The sequence below is a fragment of the Daphnia magna genome, linkage group LG2 (genome assembly GCF_020631705.1).
Source record: "Daphnia magna isolate NIES linkage group LG2, ASM2063170v1.1, whole genome shotgun sequence".
Classification (NCBI taxonomy): Eukaryota; Metazoa; Arthropoda; class Branchiopoda; order Diplostraca; family Daphniidae; genus Daphnia; species Daphnia magna.
In genome coordinates, this window is record NC_059183.1 from 7,941,373 (window position 1) to 7,964,019 (window position 22,647).

Here is a 22,647-nt window from a genome sequence, read left to right on the forward strand (position 1 = left end):
CCTCGAACTGGCACGCACATGGAACTTGTGTACGGTTAAAAAGAGAAAAAAAAACTAAAGAAGGTCAAGATATAATTATGTTTCCATTTCATAGGACGCCAACGAGGTATAATTGTCTTGTTAGCTACCACGGGTTACAGACGTAAATAGGCATTCTTGTACAGTTTCCGAATGAAAAAGAAAAAAGAAAAAAAACCTGATTGAGTCAAGCAAAATATCGGGGGCGAACTGCACGGTTAGTCATTGTTGGTAGCCAAGCGTTTACATGCATGAATCATGTTGCCAAGACAATAGCAGTTAAACTGAATTCTATATGGAAAATCAGTGCACGTCCTACAAAACAAAAAAGGGCCTAACTTTTTGGCATTATTACAAAAACAATACATTTTGTGCACGTAAAAGCATATTAAATTTTCCAAGTGAACCGTTTAGATATTAGGTTCGACAGTGCACTTCAGGGACTAATGTAACAAACACTTTTGTCTTTTAGCTGCAAGACGCACCGGTAAGTCTAATAAGGTTTGACTGACACGTTCCTGCTATTATATACAGTAGGCTTCTATATAGGTCGGTCCTGGCCCTGCATCCAGATTGTTTACAAACACTCCACCAGCAGCAGGAGGTTTGGTAATAGTTGATCTTTATCCACATACACGGCGTGTCTCATTCCAAAATCTGGAAAGAGACACAGTTAGCAAAATGCAAAAGCTTTTGCTTTCATTTTCGCAGTAGTTTTTTTCTTTTTTCGTGTTCGATCAGAATATTTCAAAAACATGTAAGATCAGTACGCTGTGTTCTTTCTTTATTAGCTGCAGATGATTGATATTCTTCATTGTTAATAAAAAAATCACAAAAGGGGAAGACCACGTTTTTTATTATTATTATTATTATTATTATTTGTTGTTGTGTGGTCTTGCTCATCGTTATCTTCCATAGACATTCATTACATAGTCGTGGTAGTTCAGAGGACGAAGCCGAAAAAGAAAAAAACGAAGAAGAATGACGCTATAAAAAGAACTCCCTTTTACGCTCGTCATCTCTTTGGCTGTGTCTGGTCGCTCCAACGATGAGCTTCTTTGGCGTGCAGTATTGCGTCCTTCGCATTGACCTTGCCCGGTACATTACAATACATCCAGAGGAGCGGTCGATATTAAGGGCCGATGAAATAACAATGAGAGCCCGTTTCAGTGGTTACTAGGCAAAGTAAAAAAAAAAAAAACAAATCGGCCTCACAGTGAAGTCAAGTTTTAAAAAACAGGCTGTGTTTCATTTCTTCGCAATTTTTGCCAATTATTGCAAGCTAGAGGCCTACACAGTAGGGCTAGAAAATGTATTGAAATCCGACATCGCCATGCCTCTGAGCGTCTAGTAAACTTCTACGATGTTTACCTGTGCGATTAAAATTATAGGCATTTAGCATCACATCCACAATAAAACGCTATTACGGCCACTGCAAGGGAAGTAGTATTCGATCCATCGATTTACAAAATGGCCAATGAAGAATAAAACAGACATGCGACACAGCTTAGTAAAACAGAAACAAAACCGAACAAAACCCAAATAGATCAACAAAATAAAGATGCAAGCCTGCATGTCACGATGAATGTTGTGTAATGGTATGTTCTAACTCAAAAAATGCGGTGACGAGTCCCGATTTCCAAGAAACCGCTAAGTTGCATAGTCCGTGACAAGTCATACTCAAATTCGGCCTCCATTTTCGTCACTCTGTTCTTCAGTTTTTAGTCTAAGATTTAGCCTGAAAACAAGGTTTGGTGAAGCAATCGTGTGCTTTAGCGCACACGTCATTGTGATTCGTTCCCCTTTATTTCTTGCGTCATGACGATTGTCAGCAGACTGTCGAGATTTTCACATGAACAATAACCCACAAACAGGACGTTTTGGCTTCTTCCCGGTACTTTCGGCTTCTATTCTCAACAGTCATTGAGAGTTTTCCGCAGTACATGAACACGATAAACACGTGCTATGGTGAAGGACAAATTTAACTGCCGAGTTACATCTTGCAGTCTAGCAATCTCGTTTGGATGTTCTTTTATTCTTTTTTCTCTCCCTATTTCACTCGTTTTATTTTCGCTGGTGTCCCTATCATCTGCTGCACTTACTTGCTTTCTCCGTATATTTTTACTTCTTGACTTACAAGCGTATATGGCTGCGGTGACTCCTCTTTAACTTACTCCCGCGTTACGGCGTCTCTCGACGGATCGAGGTTTACTACCGCGCTCTTTCTTTAACTGCTCGTGAAAGATGATTCCAAACAAGCGTTTCTCGGGAAGACATGAGACACACTACAATTCGGCGGTATATACTTGATTGCCTTCTTGAAGCTTGAAGCGGATTAGAAGAGGTAAATCTACGAGCACAGAGGAAGACGGAAGCGGAATGCAAAGCAAACCAAAACCGAATCAGCAAATCAAATATTGATAAATTGCTAGTGCGTGTGCTAACACAGCCGACTCATTGCACAAGATCAGTGACCGCGCGGAGGCATCGTTGCACAGAGCGTGTACAAAATGAGTCTGTTGCCCTTTATTGATTGTCCACATTATTTGAGATGACCACATACAGATAAATTCTTTCCGGGTCATTCGAAACTTATTAGACCGTGTTCCCAGCAGCTTGGCAATTCAATCTTTGGGGTGGAGAATAAATTTAAAAAACCCGTTAGTATATTATTTATATATAGGGAGTTGTTATAAGAACTCTGCTTTTTCGGCTTCCGCTTTCAACACGAAGTAAAACGTAGACTCTGGTGGCGTTGTGACGGGTCGAAAAACCCAAACAGAAATAAAAAGGAGGGCAAAAAGACAACAAAAAAAACACAGACTTAAGCGGAGACGGCGGTTTTTATATTGTCGGCAGCAAGTGTGGACGGAAAAGTGCGTATAAGACTAACGGACAACAGAGGACAGTGGTGCAACCATTGAGACAAGCGAGGCTTTTTGGCTAAGTAGTAATATGAGTGCTGTGTGTGGTGACGGACGCGATGGACGCCTGCCAACAGCTTCTAATATGGAGCATATCCAGCGCGACAACGCAAGAGAGGCTGGTGCAACAGAAACACGAAGGAGGCATTGGACTTTCCAATCTTTTTGTTGTGTATGATAAATACGCCCAACAGTCATGTATCACGTCGCGAATGAACGATACTTTTCGTTATCAACCACTGCTTTTGAGATTATGTAGTACCTTCCACTGTAATCATTCGGCAAGCGCCAGGAAATGCTAATGTCTATTTGCAATTTTGGAGGAAGTTGGACAGTATAAATTAGTATTTAAATAGACATGCGAAAGGGATCAACGAGAAGCAAGGATCTTGTATGTAATAACCAACGGGTACATAGTTTTGAGGGTGTGCGTGACGTCTGCGTGCACTGAGCAGACTCATTTCTCGCTGTGTGTACCTTTGTCGGTCGCTTTTCGTATATTTATGTCTTTTTGCATCATCAAAGAGAACCCGTGAAGGGATGTGAAAGGTGTCAAGTTTTTTTGTAAACCATTCATCCAGCGACTAACTCCATGTCCTTTCTTTGCATCATGTTATTCAACATCTAAGCGTTGTAAGTGCACACATCAAACACCATTGTTCATTACCTTGGAGCAGAAGAATTATAATTAAAATGACGATCTTGTTACACGACCAAACGTTGCATCATCGATGTTTGTTTGAGTGAGTCATACAGCAACAACATGAATTCGCCTGTCCGCTCTTTCCCCTAAAAATTGAGATTGAATTTTTTAATAACGATTCTTCACGTCAGTTTTTGACAATAAAGAATTGACGTGGTTTGTCCGCCAACAGACGCTTTCAATTAACGCTTTCAATTAGTCATCGAATTTCAAATAGTCAAGGCTAGGGGACTGCACAGATTATGATGGATTTACTATCGCATATGACATGCAGGGAGGCCGATATACGACAGGGCGTCCTTGCCAACAAAATCTGTAGCCAGATTGATACGACGAAAGAGGTCAAATGAAATTTTGCTCTTCCTCGTCGGACCTCATCAGCAGCAGAACATATTCAATTCTTTTTTTTTCTCATCACTGACATGTTGAGAATGCACGATTCTCGGAAATCTGGACCTATAGAAAGCGTATTATAAAATTACACGTCACTTTTTATCCGACGTTTGCGATTTTTCTTGAGATTTTCAATGGAGAAATGTCGGACAACCGAGAACGTGCTACAGTCAAATGCGCATATTTGTCTGTCGGTAACACAAAAAAAAAAACAGCTTCCGAAAGAACATAGATTCTACCAACATCTTCATGGGGGACATATTTTTGAGATGCTGCTTTTCGATCCGATCTATTGGGGTCATCGGATACGCTGATCCGGGGAAAAAACTTCGTATGAGGGGCGTAGTCTATACCCAAGTTTGCTTTTTATTGCGTGTTTCTATAACCTGACGTAAGAAACTAATTTATTTATTAGTTTTTTTTATTTGATTACATCTTGTGTTTGTCTATTCGTTGATCAGAAAACTTTTTGTCGGAATTTTTTTTATTTTCTGCCGCAAAATATCCAGGGAGGGGTCAACGACCGTAACTGATTTGTATTGATCCGGGTTATATTGCAAGTCGTGATAAGTCAGTTCGACTGTCGCATGTCGTGAAGTTGGAGGATGTATATGGAGCCGAGATTTTGCGCGACGAAAGTCAAACAAGTGGAGTTCTTACGTGTAATCAATTAGAAAGTCTCTTTCACTTATGCTCAGAGACGTCCACCGTCTCCCTCGGTCCCTAACAGCAATATGACAAGCCATTCGTGCAATTGTCCTTGATTTAATTGAGAAACAAAATGTTGAAAAATTCAAAAGAATAATTATAGGTTGTCGTGTTTAATATGTTAGTTATAGTTGATTCAAAATTCTTAATGAACAACGGTAAAGATTGAACAATTTTAGTTTTGCCATGCCGAACATTTTTGCAGATAGGAAACCGGCTTGTATAGCACATTAGAATAACGAGAATTGTGAATGATGTGTTCGATTCCCGTTCAAGGTAATTTTCCGTATGCGACGGAAGGCTGACCTATTCTGGCACTGCTCCAAAGTAGTATATTTTTGTTTCTTCTACAGTTAAAACTAACAAAGAAAAAGTAGGAAGCCTAAAATTAATGTCTTTTTCCCCTCAAACGATTCTTTTCGGTTTGCCGCTTCCCAATTTCAGTAACAGACTTCAACAAAAAAAATTCTCTCTTGTTTCTGTATTAATCTTTTTTTTCTTCTTTCATGCCAAGCTAAATTATTATGCAATTTCAGGAAAGAAATGTCAGTAATAAATTAACACCTTCGGGTCCTCTGACGTATGCGTTGTCAGAGTCTGGCATAAGCACATATTCTTAAAACCATGTGGGCTACGAGAAAATTAGGCTTAAATCTTCATTCTATAACCTTCCCTTGTCATCTAGCACCTCTGTTTTGCGTTTGGGCTCAGTGCTGGAAAAAGATGACGATGGCCAACATCCAGAGAATGCAGTTGTGATTGCTGTTTGCTTTGCGTCACAGACGCTTCAAGTTTTCTGTTACCATTTCTTTTGAATATTTAATTACTGCTAGAATAGTTTTGTAATTTGCTTCCGGGAATACCTAGTCATCGACTTATTCTAAGAAAATGATGAGCTGTCGCACACTGTCAGTTAAGACAATTCGCCACTCAAGACGAGAACGGAGTGTACACGATAGTGACAGATGATGAATTGCGATACAAATCGAAACCCTTATGAAAAATTCAAAATGAATGTGTTACGGTTCGCTGAACGCTTTATGGACTTCATATTATGTCTAAACGAGTGGTTCATCTCTTTGTTGACGTCCTTATTCATTTCTTTACCTTTGCTTTTTTTTCCTTTGTTCAATAGGAGCGTTGCACATCGTGCGCATTCGCTCGAATGCGCACGAACAATACAAACGAAATGAATATTTAACTCTGCAGCTACAGGAGAGAGACACATGCAAATCAGTCAAGGATTTCGTTTCAATTTGGTGAATGAAAAAAGAAACAAACAAAGATAACGTAACCAATACTTTCCGATCTTTAAAAATAAAATACCGTTCTGCCAGTTCTAGTTTAAAATATCCAACGTTTTATGAAATGATTTTACTGGCTATTTTCTAGTTCAAATCTCACTAAAGAATTGAACTAAAGTGGTATCTGGACATATAGTCTTGAAAGGGAAGGTTTACAAACCGAAAAAGGAACCAATTACTATGACGACATGGCCAGTTGGCCATTAGATCAACTACAGTTGGGTTTAGAAAACCTTATGTTTCACCCTTCAGGCCAAGGCTTTCGTTGAAAACAAGGAACTTGTCTTCGCTTATTATGTTTTTCCTAGTATTTCCACGTAAATCACATGCTGTTTGAATTATTATACCTTGTCAAAATATGCATACAGGTACTGGGATGAGCCGATATTCTTTTGGGGCGTAGACTTCTCGGACGAACTACCTTTCAAATGGTTTTCTTGTTCTTTTGCAAAACATGCAACAAACATGCAAAACATGCAACATGCAGAAAATAAAAAATTATGTGATTGGCTTATGCAAAATCTTCTTTTCCGTCGTCTAAGCCTTTATGGAAATGGAAAGGACAGGTGATTCTCTGCTAGCATACGTTTTTTTTCCCCCTCTGGACAAGAGAACCATGCCCTTCTTTGAGGAAAGATGGCAGTTTTTATAATCAAATGAGTAGTTTGAATGGTAACAAAACACAACGGTGATGATATACCGCTGGAAAATGACAGAAACGAATGATATGACAGAAATAAGACTTGGCTGCTTGTATAATTGGCGTAGAATATAGCATAGACACAAAAACAAATATAGCCTACAGTCGCTCCGTATTAGAGTTTAAAAGAAAATGGCATGATGGAGCTATTTAGCCGTACACGCCAGAACGGCTTTGGGTGTAAATGAAATAATGTTGAGATTGTTGACGTTATTTACTGACACGAATTTAGAACCGCTGCTGTTTGTTGTTCTGTTGATGACTTTCTCTTCTGTCTCTGTCTTTTTCTCCTCCCTCTCGTGTGAAAAGCTTGAATCATCGGGTTGGTGATGAAATGCCACCCATGCGTACTGCTGCTGTTTGTTTTCGACAATTCAATCGTTTATTTTCTTGTTTGTTTTAGACAACGAGGTAAGTGTGGCGACACCAAGATCGATTGGACATAATGGAATCTGGTTCGCATTGTTTTGCGTCATAGATTCCAACATCCACTCGAGCGTTCCCTGCTCTATACTACACCACGTGCAGTAATCGTGACAATCAGTAAAGACACTTCGACTTCATTTTCCATATTTGAAAAGCAAAATTGTTCAATCCAGAACAACGAATAATCATTAAAAAAAAAAATAATGTTTAATTCGAGGCTTTTCGTTCGTCCGGCCGTAGGTCCGACCTCTGCCAATTCCGACTAACGTACGAAAAAGAATTTTAGAAGACAGACAGAAAAAAAAGGGGCAAGCAATGTCGCCAGCCAAACGAAGACACAGTATCTATGCGTGTAAGAGGTTTCGTTTTTTTCCATCAAGATGCACCGATGCTCACTTCCCTTCTGCTGCTATGCCCTCCTATCCTTGCGATCCTAACCCAACGTCCTCCGCTGTCTATATTTAAACTTTGCCGGGAATGTGGAACTGCGTTCTCGAACTGTTGCTGTGACTTTTCCTGGCGTTTGGGTATAACTCGGGTGAGTTTTCGTTCAGTCGAGTTTCGGTCGAGTTGCCTATGAAGGATGGTCTGTTGGCCCCACAGCTTCAACGATATCTAGTACTACCGGATTCAGTGATCAGTGCGAGATGTTGTGGACGATGATTTACCGACACCGATGTTTGAAAGTTCTTGTATTCCAGTCAGTGTCAACCCAGTGAGTGCTCTATTCTTTCATTGGTTGATTTCTATACACCGAACATTTCAACATGTTGCGTTCCGCCACACTTTTGCTGTTCATTGCGTCCGTTTTGGTTGTAATCGTCTGCGTCGCTGGCCAGATGAGGCCCTCCTTGAATGCTCGTATTGTAAGAACGAAACAAGGTTCCGTTAAAGGTGTGCTTGTCATCCCTTCAAATCGAGAACTTCCACCGGTTGAGGCGTTCCTCGGACTTCCATACGCCTCTCCGCCAGTAGGTCCGCTCCGTTTCATGTCGCCAGTGTCACCTTTGCCGTGGAATGGCGTCCGCCTTATGGATAAATACGCACCGGCCTGTCCGCAAACATTGCCCGATGTCAGTAACGAACGCGAAGCATTGCGTTTCGTAACTCGCGGGCGTTTGCAATACCTCCGCCGACTCCTTCCGTACCTCCGAAATCAGAGCGAAGATTGCCTTTACTTGAACATCTACGCCCCCGTCACGGGTAGGCCTGGTAAATGTTTTTAAACACTCAGACAAAAAGACCTTTTTTTTTTTAAATTGTTGTCTTTGTCTGAGTTTAAGTTTTTTTAAAAAACTATTTATGTAGGTAGTCAAGTCCAAATTTAGTTCTAGGCTTTGGGGGAATTCTAAGATCTTTCTTTGTCTCTTCTGTTGTCTCACGCTGTCGTCGTCGCCGCCCTGTCGCTCCCTTTTTTTTTTGGAGTCCTGTTCGTCGCGTGGGACATATCAACTTAAAGCGCGTGTAATTGGAGAAAAACAGCCGCCATCTTTTCTCCAAATAAAAAATAAAAAAGCTAGTAATAAAAACCAATAAAAAAAAGTAGTACTCATATAAGAATGTGTAATACGAGAGAAATGTTTTGCGCGTCTCTCCACTCACGACTGTCATTGTGAGCTAGCAGAATATGGTTCGACATACTTTTTTATTGGGCGTCATAGCTCTACTGCCAGCGCTACACCCTAGAAACTTCAGTAAGAATTTCCGGCGCATAGAGTACTCGCTTTTCGTCGCACTCATCGAAAAGTAACTTCCGTTTGCGGGGATACGTAACAGGAAACAGCAGCGTAGATGTTGTTTCCTTATATAGTTTGTTGCTTTCGATGAGTGGAATGGGCACGTCGATAGATGCGAGAAAGTTTTCCGTCCCAAGCCAACCCTTTCGACCTGATAGCTATGCCAAACTCACTGGTCGAGATGGTGCAACGCAAAAGTCTAAAAACCTGAAACACACGTCACGTCATCCGATTCGATATGCTATGACGGAATCTATGCGAAGATTTCACATTTTTTTTTTGTCTCTTTTCCGAATGGATGGAAGATGCAAAGAGGGAAGACAGACTGCTGGAAATTTTACGAGCGAAACAAACAAGGAAGGGAAAAACAAAAAATGTAAAAGTATGGAGACGTCGCCATGCGTGACTTTCTGTTTTGCCTCTATTAAGCGCCAAGTTGGCTCATCAAGCCAAAGGGGCGTCGTGAATGTATGGGAATCTTTTTATTTTCTTCTGTTATCCTTCCCCTTTCGCCGCATCGACTAAAAATACACACGCATAGAATCTACTGGCACATATGCAGCTGGCTCACATTTACACGGCCATACGACTGGTATTTTAACGGTTGCTCTAAGAAAGCATCTAAAAATTCCCCCCCCCCCTCATCGTTCAGCCATTTTACTATACGGCAGTTGTCTTTCCATTTGGTGTGTTTTGTTTGTTGTTTGCTTTGGTTCGTTCGTTGATTACAAACACAAATTCAAACAAACAAACAAACAAAAATCTGGATCTTGTCAGTTTGCAAAACGCCATCACCCTCATCAGCGACGTGGCTCTCCTAATTTAGACGTGCGGAAAGTAGAGGCGAGAAAAAGTTTCGCGCATTGCTAACACCATTAAGTCCTTGGCATCAACCACTAAGTCACGCATTGCCAAACGCAGACGGAGCAAACCGTCTCGAATTCGTAGAGACTTTGGTTCACTAGAATCGCCGGAAGACGAACGATCCGCGGATTGCGTTGATTTACGGGAGACAAGAAAAGATTGCTTATGGATGCAAATCTAAAACGTATAGGCTTTCTCCTGATCTTGCTGTGAAACCCAGATGCAAGCGACGATTGTATGGCGAAAGGAACATGTTTATACCACGTTGTGTTGATGTTCCACGGTTAGTTATTACAGCGCTACTATAAGAATTCAAGACTTAATGCTTCTCAGAGTGTTTATCTATCTGCGAAAGGAAAACAAGGCCTGCGAGGCCACGAAAGGGCGATTCTTGCCGTCCTCTATTCAGACAGAGATCTAGCTATTTTGTAATTACAGTGTTCCATAACCATTCGTCAAAGAAACGTAATATGGAGTGGGACTGAAAGCTAGTGTACCCTTCATTTGATACTTCAAGAATAAGATACGGCTACCACAACGCACAAAGCCGAGCTGTAGCGAAAACAGAGGGATGGTGCATGGACGGCTGTAAGAAGAGAACGTCTTCACAAACGGCAGCAACGACGCGGTCAGCAGTTCGATGCCAAGGAAGTGTCAGAAGCAAAAGGCGGCACCACTATATGTGATCAATGATAACAACACTGCTTTTTTGGGGGGTTTTACTGACGTTTAATTGAACGTTGCGTCGATGCTTTGGCTGAGTTTTAATGGACCTCACTAGCTGCATAGCTTGTTGGGCTTGCTGCAACATGCTACAACATTCTTTCTGTAGAACTAATACCAGTTAAAATTAGGCATGCATTTATAAGGCTTGGAGAAACGCTATTTCTTGGCTGACTCAACCTATATGCAAATTTTAGTCGCGTCTTTAATGTTCAATATATTTTTAGTCAATTTTTTTCCTTTTTCAATGAGCTATTCATCGATTTTTTTTTTTAAGTTTACAGTTTTAAGAATAAAATGTTTACTCGAATTACCGGAGCTCTTCAAGTTGGTAACAACTTGCAGCCACAATTGCATAATAGGGATGCTGAAGTTTCCTAGAGCGGCTTAATTACGTGCTGATTGTGGGATTCTCGCTAGAATAAGATAACTACATAATTACATACCCAACATTGTGGAGAGGGGGTGGAGAGTTTGAAAGTATAGAAAAACGTAAATCAAACTTGCCCTTACGATCGACTGTCATCAGTCATAAGATTTCCTTTTTTTAGTATAAGAATGTCAGCTCTAAGTGGCAATAAAGGATAGTTTCCTGTTGTATTTATACAGTGTAATTAAAGGCCGACAAGAATAAACGATGTAGGTTAACAAGAGGAACATCATATATTATACAGTTCGGCAGGGTTGCGGCTGGCATGGATTTTTAAGCAATATTCGTTAGTGGGGGGAATGTATCGGCTTAAGTTTCACCATTAATTAATTTCTCTTGTGCAAAATTAGCGCAAGCCACTAATCGGGTGGCTTTTCATGTGGTTTTCAAACACTAGCCTTCAAAACTAAAGACACAGGATTATGCAATTGGAAAAGCAACGAGCTTCCATACCACGAATGACAAAAGTATATGCTTGAACAATCCTCAGTTTCAATACGAAAACACTTGGCAACACCTTCCTCTGTTTCATATCGAAATAAAACCGGTAGTGTTACACCCTAGGCTAATAGTCCGTTCTAATACGCCAGTTTTCCTTCTTTGTTATTCGCCTTGAAAATCTATTTTAATGCTTTTTTCTTCTCCGTTAAAGAACCTGTGCAGTACTAAAATTTGTTTAGGTGGTTATCAATTAAAGTATGGAACAATGCAGTGTTTTGAGAGATGCGCAGATTCGCATGTTTTGTATAGTTTACCAAACAATCTTCCACCTCTTTTTGGCCCATTTCGATTCAGATTGCGATCGCGTTTCGCATCAGATGTTACAACCCTCTAGCTGTTGTTCGTAGGCAATAAATACGATAACAAACTGAACGAGGGAATCCTAAAACAATACGTTACCTCAAGCAGTGAATTAATATTGAGGATCCTGTAATGAAGATGACGTCAAATTCAATAACACGTCACTGCGACTGATCATAACGTAAAATAGCCTAGTCCTTTTTATGAATTTCATCAAATGACTGTATAAACCAAACAAACTGTGCGTCTCCCATTAAGCAGCTTTCTCAATATCCATAGTAGACTAGTCATGAGCGAATAACAGATTATTGAGTTCAACAAATGTGTTCGGAAAGTTCAATATTTTGTCTGGGAATTGAGGCCGCAATGGCTCTTTAGACACAGTAGTTGCAAGATATGTAGCCTAAACATGATATGATCTTAATCTTTACTTACTATTACCTAGTGCGTCCAACTCGGTAATGCGACCTGTCCTTTTAATAAGAGCATATATACAGTACGTATAATCCCAGTTCATTTCTCCCGAATAACTACCATTTTGATGAGACCTCACTCGCTCAAATCTCATTCCCTTTGATCACATGCTTTCACCTGAAATTAGTAAATCTTCATTCACTAGTTCAAGACAAAATTTCGTGTAAATTTTTTTTTTTCACGTCTTCGGTAACCGGTAACCAACATTTTATCCTATGACTTGACCAGGTGCAATAACCTGCGAGTATTAAATGAAGATGAGACGGTAGCATCTTTTTTAAAATCCTTTTTTCAAACTAAGCACTAATCAATGTGTGCGTGCTTTTATTAATGGCAATGTCTGCAACCTTGTTGGGTTTATCCGTTGCGTCGTACTTTTCGTCGGGGAAAAGTTTGAAGGAATGGTCAGGTAAAAAAACCAGAAAAGCTGGAACTGGTAGCCATAGGGAATAACACCCGTAAATATGTCTGCGGAATGTAAATAGGAGCGTGTTTGGGAGCAGAGGACAGGTGATGACTACACTGTTTAAGGGACCCAACCTCCTCTACGCAGAGAGAACCAGAAACGCCTACAGACAATTTCAGCTTGCGTTTAATTTATTTTTAATTTTTGTTTTCCCGACTTAGTGGGGTGGGTTTGCAACGACGGCAATGTCGCAAAATTCATGTATACTTTAGCAATCAAGTTACAAAAAAGCAAAATGTGTTTCTAGTTCTATTTTTTCCGTCATTCCTTTTTGCTCTAGTTGGTGGAAAAGACGTGAACATCAAATTTCCCGTCATCGTTTTCATTCATGGAGAGTCGTACGAATGGAATTCGGGAAATCCCTATGATGGTTCAATACTTGCCAGTTATGGCGATGTCGTCGTGGTGACAATTAATTTCCGGCTCGGCGTTCTTGGTAAGTTGATTAGCACTCGTATCCATCAATTAACCGTATGGCTGCCTCGTTACTGCTGTCGTACCTTATCTCGTGTATTAATTATTTCACTATCAAGGCAACCAACAATATCATCAACACCTTTCTATTAGCCTTAATAGGCCTTAAATACCAACACATAGCCCGAAATTTCATAGGCCTTTGTTGCTAGGCAATCGATATTTTTAAAAAGGAAACCATTGTACCACCACTTTCGTATTTACATTTGTTACAACTTCTAGCATACTGGCACACTGTCAAACGATGTCTTAGAATCATGCTTGATTTTTGATTACATGCCTGAGTAGTAGCCTACTACCACTAAGATTAATTATCTTTGCCCGAGGATCCCTTTTTTTTTTTTTTTAAGACATTTTTCGGACTAGCAAAATTATTATTTGGTTTTGAGTTTAAGTAATAGCGGCGTGAACGTGTGGTTGGAGAGTAATCCGGAAATCAAACGATTTTACCATGTCACACCATCTATCAGTAGAAAGAGTAAGTGAAATTGCTGAGCTGACTCCTGCCGGATACGAACGTTACAAGAACTCAGAAACATCTACACACTTGTTGACGTCGCATAAATTTTCTTTTATTTACCTGAAAAGAAAAGATGATCGAGGAAAACTTTTAATTGTAGAATTTTTATAAATTGTAAAGCAAGGTGGAAAAAAAAATGTAAAAGTACGTATTGTTTTGACTATACAGGTTTCCTGAGACCGGATCTCAGAGAGAACCGGGTAGCGAATTTCGGGCTTCTTGACCAGATAGCGGCACTGCAGTGGATTCAGGAAAATATCGCGCAGTTTGGCGGGTATTCAAAATGTTTCTTTCCGTTTTCCCCTACATGTTCTAAACCTCAATTTTTTACAATTATACTATTTCAGGGATCGTGACTCGGTTACGTTGCTGGGACATGGTACTGGAGCAGCGTGTGTCAATCTTCTACTTATTTCTCCGGTGGCTCAGGCATCCAGCGGTAAATATATTTTCCGCAATCCGCTGTTGAAAGTTAGTTTCTCGTTCCACTGCAGGAAGTATTATTTTATTTTAGTCCTCTACAAAGCACATCAGGAAATAGAAATACTCTTGCCCCGTCAAATTTCTAAATTGATCTACAATAATATCCGTAATTCCGAGTTTAGTTTACAAGCATTGTTAAGCCAATTCGTACTATTTGCTTGTTGTTTTAGTCTATAACATATTACAACAAGCAGATATCAAAGTGAAAGAGCACTAATTATTATACGGTTAACATCTTCGCACCAGCTCGGCTGAAGTACAGACAAATTAACTTCGAACTGCCGTACTCATTAGCGTAATGATTTTTTTTTTTACCTGACATTTTTTTCTTGATAATGCCAAAAGCCCACAGAATCAAACCAATGAAAATGTCTTTGTGAAAAGAATTTGAATCCATTAGCTGTACGATGAAGTGACGTGTGTGACATTCGAGCGTCATTTTGCATCTGACGCATGAACAGAGCGGTTTCTTCAAACCCGCGTTCAAAGCCAAACGTCTGCGTGCAAATCAGTGTTCAAGGCAGTTGATTTCCAAAGAATCGGCATCAAGTTAAAGAGGCATCAATTCAAAAGCGCTCCTTTCATCATCACGTTGAGCGTTTTTCTGTCATTGCCGTATTTCATATCTACGAACGTAGTCCCCACAATGTAAAGCATTTCTTTTCCAAAACGATTATTCTCCATGTCTAGGCCCAAGCTGATGTTTAGCTCTTCTTGTTGTCCTTCTGACAACGTACGTGCAAGTAGTTCGACAATAGCATCCATCTTTCGACGTGTTAGATGGGATGTAAAGGACAGACAGATCAGCAGCTCATCTCGAGAGCCCGACAATCAGCTCTTTCGGCCCATGTTACATGTCTTTTATTCTCTGATTTTCCCATCACGTAGACGTTATTTTCGTGTCTAAACCCTCGTGTCTCTTTTGACGAATCAATTTCTTTACCTCCTCTAGCAATTCCGAAACCCATACGCTTGATGATGGCATGTTCTGTCGCTTTTGTTTTTGTGGATCTGTAGGTTTGTTTCACCGAGCCATCCTGATGAGCGGAACGGCTCTTGCCGATTGGGCTGTAGCCGAGAACCCGTTACGATACACGTTGCAAGCGGCTCAGCAAGTTGACTGTCCCTTGGCCGAAAGAGATGATGAATTGGCAGCCTGTCTTCGATTCAAACGAGTGACAGAACTCATGAGCGTCCGACTACAGGCTCCGCTCTACGCCAGTCCATTGGCACCCCTCGTTGACGGCATTGTTGTTCCCAACGAGCCACGCCAGTCGATGAAAACCTACAACGAACTATTTGGGAGGTTAGTTTTCACTTTGCGTTCTAATTTCTCGCTAAATATGACACCCAGCTATTCGGTTTTCATCAACTAAGTGACGAAATGTTCATCAAAGGATCTCATACTTCAAAAGGATGTGAGGAAGATCGTGACTTTGTTTGGCTGAAGATAATCGGTTAGACTGGAGAGTTGGGTATAACAATGATAACGAAGTCAGGGTTCGTTATCTATAGAAGGGATACGGTTACCAGCTCTTGCCGTATTGGTCAAGTTGCCAATGTCTTCTTTCTTTGGTGTCACGTTAGCGCCCAACATTCGGATGCAAAAATTGACAAATTTATGCCAAAATCCGAATATCTGCGTTGATCCTGTTACTACCCAAATTTTTCTCAGTGTCGTCGTGCCATTTATTCGTTTGCGTTGATTGTAACGAACAGAGTTTTAAATAAGGCTCCATCAGTACTTCCATCCGAGACGTGACGTTCAATTGCACTCAAAATGCAATCACTTTCAAAGTGCTGTGCAAGACCGAGCATGCGTGGATAACCGGTAACGTCATATTGAGCACCACTATCGCAAGCAGCGGGCAATCTTATTTCCATCTTTCTTAGCAAATAATAGAATGAACAAGTTTAATTTTCGGAAATGCCCATGCTATTTTGAAGATTTGCATGCGCAAAATATCCTATTTAGGTGTCTTTGCTTACGTTTTTCCAACCTAACTTGACTACTATTTAATGTCGTGTGTCATGATTACCCAGTTTGTCGTGAGTGCATGTTCATCAGGAGGAGGCCGAAAAGATATCCGAAAATCCTTGGACAATTTCAGTATAACTTTGCATACTATATAAGGTTTTTGACTGTAGCCAGATTATCTGTAGAATTCTTGCACCAACAGCTTTCATTCCATAATGTTTTTTTGTTTTTTTTACTGTATCTTTGCATGCTCCGAATGCATACGTTTATGGGGGGAAAACAAAGTTGGGATTGCTGCACGGTGCAGCAACCAATTGCAGCCAATCTTCTTTACGTTTTATCGATACTTTCTGCTAAGCGTGTCAAAAGAAGGATAGAAAAAAAAAACGCATTTTTGGGTACTGAGTGTGGACTAGTGTGCATCTAGATTCTAGAATAGGTTTTGTTCGTTAGAAATGATAGCACTTATCCAGAAGTACCTGAAATTACTATAGTTCATGGGGAGTGAGGGAACAATGCGGTAATTGTCTTGGTACCATAAAAGAGGAGGTCATATAAGAACTAGGGGAGGCGGAAGTCACAGATCTTTTATTGAGTCGTAGGCATTAGGCAGTGAATGCAGCCAGAAGTGTCCAGCACTTATCTTGCTGGAGTACTTACGGGTCATCTCAACGCATTAAAACGTCATGGCCCACCTAGGAAAAGGACGTCGGTGTCGCTCAAATCTTTGGGTGGTAGCAATCTGCGTCAGCTTTTTCTCTTCTTTTTTTTTTATTTGTGTTCATTGCATGTTTGGCTGTCGAGGGTGTCAGACAGTCTGGTGACACATGAAATTGCTTCTAATAGCTTGGATCCATGATGATTTGAGGGGATCCAGCTCTGCCTACGCGACTATCACATCATTTCTTAATTTCTATTTTATTCCTTTCAATATACTGTATATATTTTTTTTTCGAAAACTCGTGCTCACATACACTAGTAGAACGGTTTTTTTAAACACTTTGCAACGTTTCCAGAACATGTTAAATTAGATATTTATTGACATCCTTTGTTGTTTGCCATCCTGTTCAGGTATGACGTAATGTACGGCGTAACGCAGTCGGAGAGTTTCCACCTCTTAAATGCTGCAACGTTGCAGTTCGGTCTGACAGTATGCAATGATAAAAGTGCAATAAGAAACAAATCAATAGAAAATAACTACAGTTAATAACTTTGAATTTAGGAAACTGAAAGAAATCGCATCATTCGTACCTACGTCCGTAACTCCTACGCTTCCAATATCGATCAAGTAACTGCCGCCATCCTCAACGAGTATACGGTAATAGAAGACAACAATTGAGTTCTCCATTCCTCATTTAATTTTCCGAGCACGCTTGTCTGCACTTCTGCTTTCCAACCTAATCTTTTCCCGTTTTTTTCCCCCGCCACCAATTGATCATCGTTTCTACCGAACGTCATGTATCGCCTGATTCACAACGCTGCCGTACCGCCTTGTAACCTCGTCAAGGATTGGAAGAATCCCGTGCGCGACACGGAGGAATACCGCGATTCAATTTTGGAGATCTTGAGCGACGCTCGGGTAGTTGCTCCGGTTATCCAAATGGCTGACTTCCATTCGGCCATTCGGCAGCGATCTTACTTTTACGTTTTCACCCATCAGACAACTAATGGCGACTACCCGCAGGTAATCCGACAGCACCAACTTGACCATCAGTATTCCCACCATGGGTACGATACTATAACAAGATTCAAACGTCCAAACTAATGCCAAGTTACGATTTCTCCGCAAACTTGTTTCGCCCCTATACGAGCCCGTGAATCACATCAATTTGTTTGTGCTACACCCATTTATAGGACTGGGGTAGTATCCACGGCGAGGAGTTGGCGTACGTGTTCGGTATGCCGTTGGTAGGCGGAACAAACCATCTTTCGGCCAACTACACTCGGGCCGAAATGCTGCTCTCCGAAATTGTAATCACTTACTGGGCCAATTTCGCTCGCACTGGGTAAGTTCGGACACACACACAAAGAGTTGGACGTGCTAAACGGTTAATTGCGAAGAAGCGGATTTACAAAAATGAGCTTCCATGACGTGTTGTAACTGTATATTGCTATTGAATGTGGGGCTTAGCTTACTTAAAGCGTATCGCATTGCAATTATGGTTGATTGCAGAAATCCCAACTTTCCTCCGCGGCAAAAGTTTCTAACTGCAGCCAACAGTCGGGACCGATTTGAGCCTACGTACGTTCAGTGGCCAGCCTACGACCGGCATTCTCAAAAGTACCTCAACATCGGTATGTGATGCCTAATTCCAAAGTCCAAACCATCCTATTCTGCAAACGTTTCCTCAACTATTTTGAATTGTTGGTGTAATGCTGTGCAGATTTGCGTCCCAAAGTGAAAGATCACTATCGCGCTGACAAGATGGCCCTGTGGTCCAAGTTGATTCCAGAGCTCATGTCCAACGGCAATGGCAAAGTTTATCCGGCCAGCAGCGAGGATGAAGACGACGCTGAAGGTGCACCTGGTATTAAAGAATTCAAATCTTTATTTTGTTTTTGTTTTTTGTTTTTTTGTTGAATCATCAACGAATAAATCACTCGCTTGACCCACTGCAGGCTCTTCAGTTGCCGAACCAGACTCCAGCAGCCATTCTCCACCGGCGGTGATGGGTGCCCAACCAGAAGTTGACCAGCAGCCCTCTGGAGGTTTCCAGTTCTTTCCAAGTGGACCTGACAAAGGAGCTGGTAGCAATTCTTCGAGAACCGAGGACGGCCACGACGTTGCCCAGCAGACCGGTGGCATTGCTCTCAGCATCGTCATCGTCATTGGCATTTGTTTCTTGGTTTTGAACGTGTGTGCTTGCGCCGGTGTTTTCTACCAACGAGATCGCGTCCGCTTCAAAGAAATGCTCATCCAGCGCCAGTACAAATTGAGGTCTGGCAATCAAGAAAGAGATGGCCCGGCTCCTACTTCCGGTGCTCAAGCCCCTCCTGTCGCCAGAGAAACTCTGCTTGCCTTGCACAGAGTTGAAGAAGATTTTACAGAGTTGGACGGAAGTGGCAACGGCATGGAAAGCGGCTTTCCGCATCAGGCCAGCACAAGCACGATGGATCCGCACACAAAAGTCAGTCAGTGGATGGCTCAAGAGGTCACCATCGAGCGGTGTCCCACTCCACCCGTCAATAACAGGCTGACTAAGCCGGCACAGGACAAATTGGGCGGATCGGATCGGTATGATTCGCGCGGTTGCGATCCCGAAGATCCCACATCGGCCTTGTTTCCGCTGCTGACGAAATCAGCCAAGACTAGCGACATCTATGGGTTATTGCCAGTCCAGGAGGAAAATACAGCCGGCGAGAAACAGCGAATCCAAACGGGGCAATCATCAGATATGGCCGGTCAAATCCATGACAATGGTTCGTTTTTTAAATTCGGAAACCTAGGACACGTCGGAGAAAGCAGCCCGCCCTTTGCCGATTCCGCAAGTTCTGCCCATACGGTAAGCCGTTCGTCAGTTGGTCGCCGGAAGGCGCGTAGCAAAAGCCAGTTAGGGTCGCAACGATCGATCACGACGAAACGAGACGTTGCAGTTGGAGATGACGATGACGACGGCAACTACCGTGTTGCTCTTGACAACGAAGAAGATCGTAGATCGTCAGCTGTTTACGGCTGCGGAACCATGGATACCATTCGCCGACTCAATTTGCCCAAAGTCCTACCCGATTTACCTCTCCAAGACGTGCCAGTAGGAGCGATAGCATCATCGAGCGCACCTTTTACGATGAGCAAAACGAACTTATCAAACGTCGCCCCATCCGACCGGTCCCCGCCTTGTACAATACCTCACGCTGGAACTGCAAACTAGCGTCGTTTCCATGGAACGATCCGCCCTGGTGAACAAAAATCAGTGTCAACCTACGGAGTCTCCATCCGCTTCAGCTGCTCCATATTCGGATGTGAAGAAACAGTCCAAATCACGCCGCAAACACCCGGATAACGTTCCATCAACGATGAGCAGTGAAGCAGTTTTCACACTGTCCAGTCCTACTTCGACGATCGTTAAAACCAATTTACCTCAAACTGTTGTCGTTGCGCCTCATCCGCGGGCAACCGCTGCGCATTCGTCAACGGCCATTAGAGGCGCAACTCCATCATCGACGCAACAACCGGAGCCTTGCCTGGTAGTTCGTCCTGGACCACGTCAGCCCGCAACAACTATGACTAGAGGTCATGGTGGTAATAACTACGACTCCGTTGCTAACGACAAAGAATCTCCTTCGGCTACTGGTGATGTGGTCCTCCGACGACCGAGGCAACAAGACGCTAGCGCAAGTTCTAGACCTGCTAGTCGCAATTCGAGGTCGTGGTACGCCCAATACAGTCAGTCGTTTATTTCGCAGTCCATCGATCAAGGAGAGTGACAAGAACGACAATTGAGATAATTTACTAATTACCACCTTTTCCACCATTTCTTTTTTTCAAATTCAAAAGTCGATAACACGCAACTTCCTGGAATACCCCTCGCTACCTCAAGAATCGTCGCCATAATTTCTAATGCCCCTCTCGGTGTTTTCAGTGTGTCGCTCTGGTTACTGATGGGTCTCTTGTCGAGTTAGAAATCTATAGTCTGTTGAGAGGGGCAAACTATCTAACACTACCCAAGTTTCCACCGCGTACATCTTGCCATCTCTAAATTTTCTTTTGTTTCTTTACCTTTGGACACGATTCCCCATTTAAAACTTGCCATAAATTCATCCACCAACACTTGCATATAACTTGATGTACACTATGAAAATAGTTAAGCTAAAATATTTGGCTCGTAGTTGGTATTGTATACGCTGTATACATACTGTTTACACTCCATTCCGGAGCGATCCCTGCATACACCGCGACACTCTCGCCCTTGCTGTTTTACCTTTTGACACTTTATTTTATTTTATTTTTTTTAAGGAAAACAGCACATGGGTAATTTTTCTATACGTTGGACCCTTTTTGTTTTGTGTAATGGTTATCCTTTATTTTTGAAGCTAGGGTCTAGTGCGGAAACCACTATGCTGAATGTAGATCTAATCGATTTTTTTATAGCCCTAAATTTGTATTTGAACGCTGATGATGGACAAAATCTCTGCGTAAAGATTTGTATAAAATTGAAAAAGGAAATCAACTTGAAAAAAAAAAAAAACCAAGTGACTGACAGGTTATCCATTTTAATACAACACATTCTCATCTTTGATAAATCCTTAGCACATTCTTTGATTTACTATTTCATCTGTACTTTTATGACATTTTACTATTCTAAAACTATACCATTTAGGTTCACATCTAGTCCAAGCTTTGGTTTTCGCTTTGCCGGCTTTCGATTTAGAAGAGGAAGGTGATTGACGTGGGGTAAATCGCGTCACCGGATGAAGAGGAAAACGATAACTGCTGTAACAAAGTTATCCCACGTAATGAAATCGTCGTTGGAGTTTCGGGTTCCGTACATAGACGCCATTCAATTTATATGCAGCAGCTATAGAAATATACGGTCGGCTATCGACGACCCTCTTAAGACCCTCTGGAAAAATAACTAGGCTATCTACCGCCCCCCTGCGGGGGAAGAAGTTCTCGATCGGTATTAGGGCTGTTTCCCATTTGCAGATGGCTCCTCTCTCTCTCGCCATCGTACGCTCACGCCCATCCAACGTGATTACGCAATAGGATGCAGAAGGGAGCGAGAGAAACAGAAATAGAGGGACGCAGCTGCGGCTCGTCGACTCTCCCATCAGCAGCCCAAAACGTCGGAAGGTCAAATTGAATACGGTATTTAATGTAAAGCGGAAATCGTCCGGGCATGGGTCTCGACGTCCTATTAGATTACAGCGTGAGGCAAGGGAGACTTTATGATAAAGCTGAATCAACGAAGGTGCAAGATGAGGCAGAATATTTGTTATTTTCTTTTCTAGATTTCCTTTTCTGTTCTAGGAAACCGTAGTTTCGTACATACTTCGATTGATTCCATGTAATGGCCAGCTGGCAGAAAGGCCATAACGACGCTAAGCTTAGATCTAATTTCAGAGTCGTTCTTTCCCAGATTTACCTTTCATTTTCCTCGTTTTTTTGAACGAAAATTATGTGCATAAATTAATGGCGGATGGCTGTAAGAGTATAGGTAGAAAATGGTAACATCAAAATTTTCGATGATTGGGTATTGGTTATAGCGGGTACAAGGCGCAGAGTTTTTCCTCAGGCAAGCAGACCTTACGGCATCAGCGAGCAAAAGTAGTTGGATTCGTCCAAACGGAAACATATTGAAACATCGATAGCTCAATCCAGCAATGCTGAAGAACGGCCCGCTTCCCCACGTTGCCTTCCAGCAGCGCGTGGGATGTCTCTAAAATCCAATCACGACTCGAATCACGGCCCGCAACATAAATCGAACCTTGATTTGTATTTTTCTTTTCTTCTTTCCATGGGAATATATAAAAAAAAATGTTGGACAATCAGCACTGTGCAACTATAGAGTGATTGAAATATGT

The 22,647-nt window shown here is 41.7% G+C and overlaps 1 protein-coding gene across 1 annotated transcript; it reads left to right on the forward strand.

Annotated features, from left to right (window-relative positions):
• Window positions 1-7,711: 7,711 nt before the first annotated feature.
• On the forward strand, window positions 7,712-21,366 carry LOC116917755 (neuroligin-4, X-linked). The gene is given in 14 exon segments (XM_045168677.1): window positions 7,712-8,388; window positions 12,951-13,106; window positions 13,833-13,938; window positions 14,012-14,103; window positions 15,165-15,453; window positions 17,197-17,275; window positions 17,348-17,443; window positions 17,633-17,809; window positions 17,980-18,131; window positions 18,299-18,420; window positions 18,510-18,653; window positions 18,745-19,982; window positions 19,984-20,541; window positions 20,543-21,366. Coding segments are annotated over 14 exon segments (3,678 nt in total). The 5' UTR covers window positions 7,712-7,943; the 3' UTR covers window positions 20,567-21,366.
• Window positions 21,367-22,647: the final 1,281 nt, after the last annotated feature.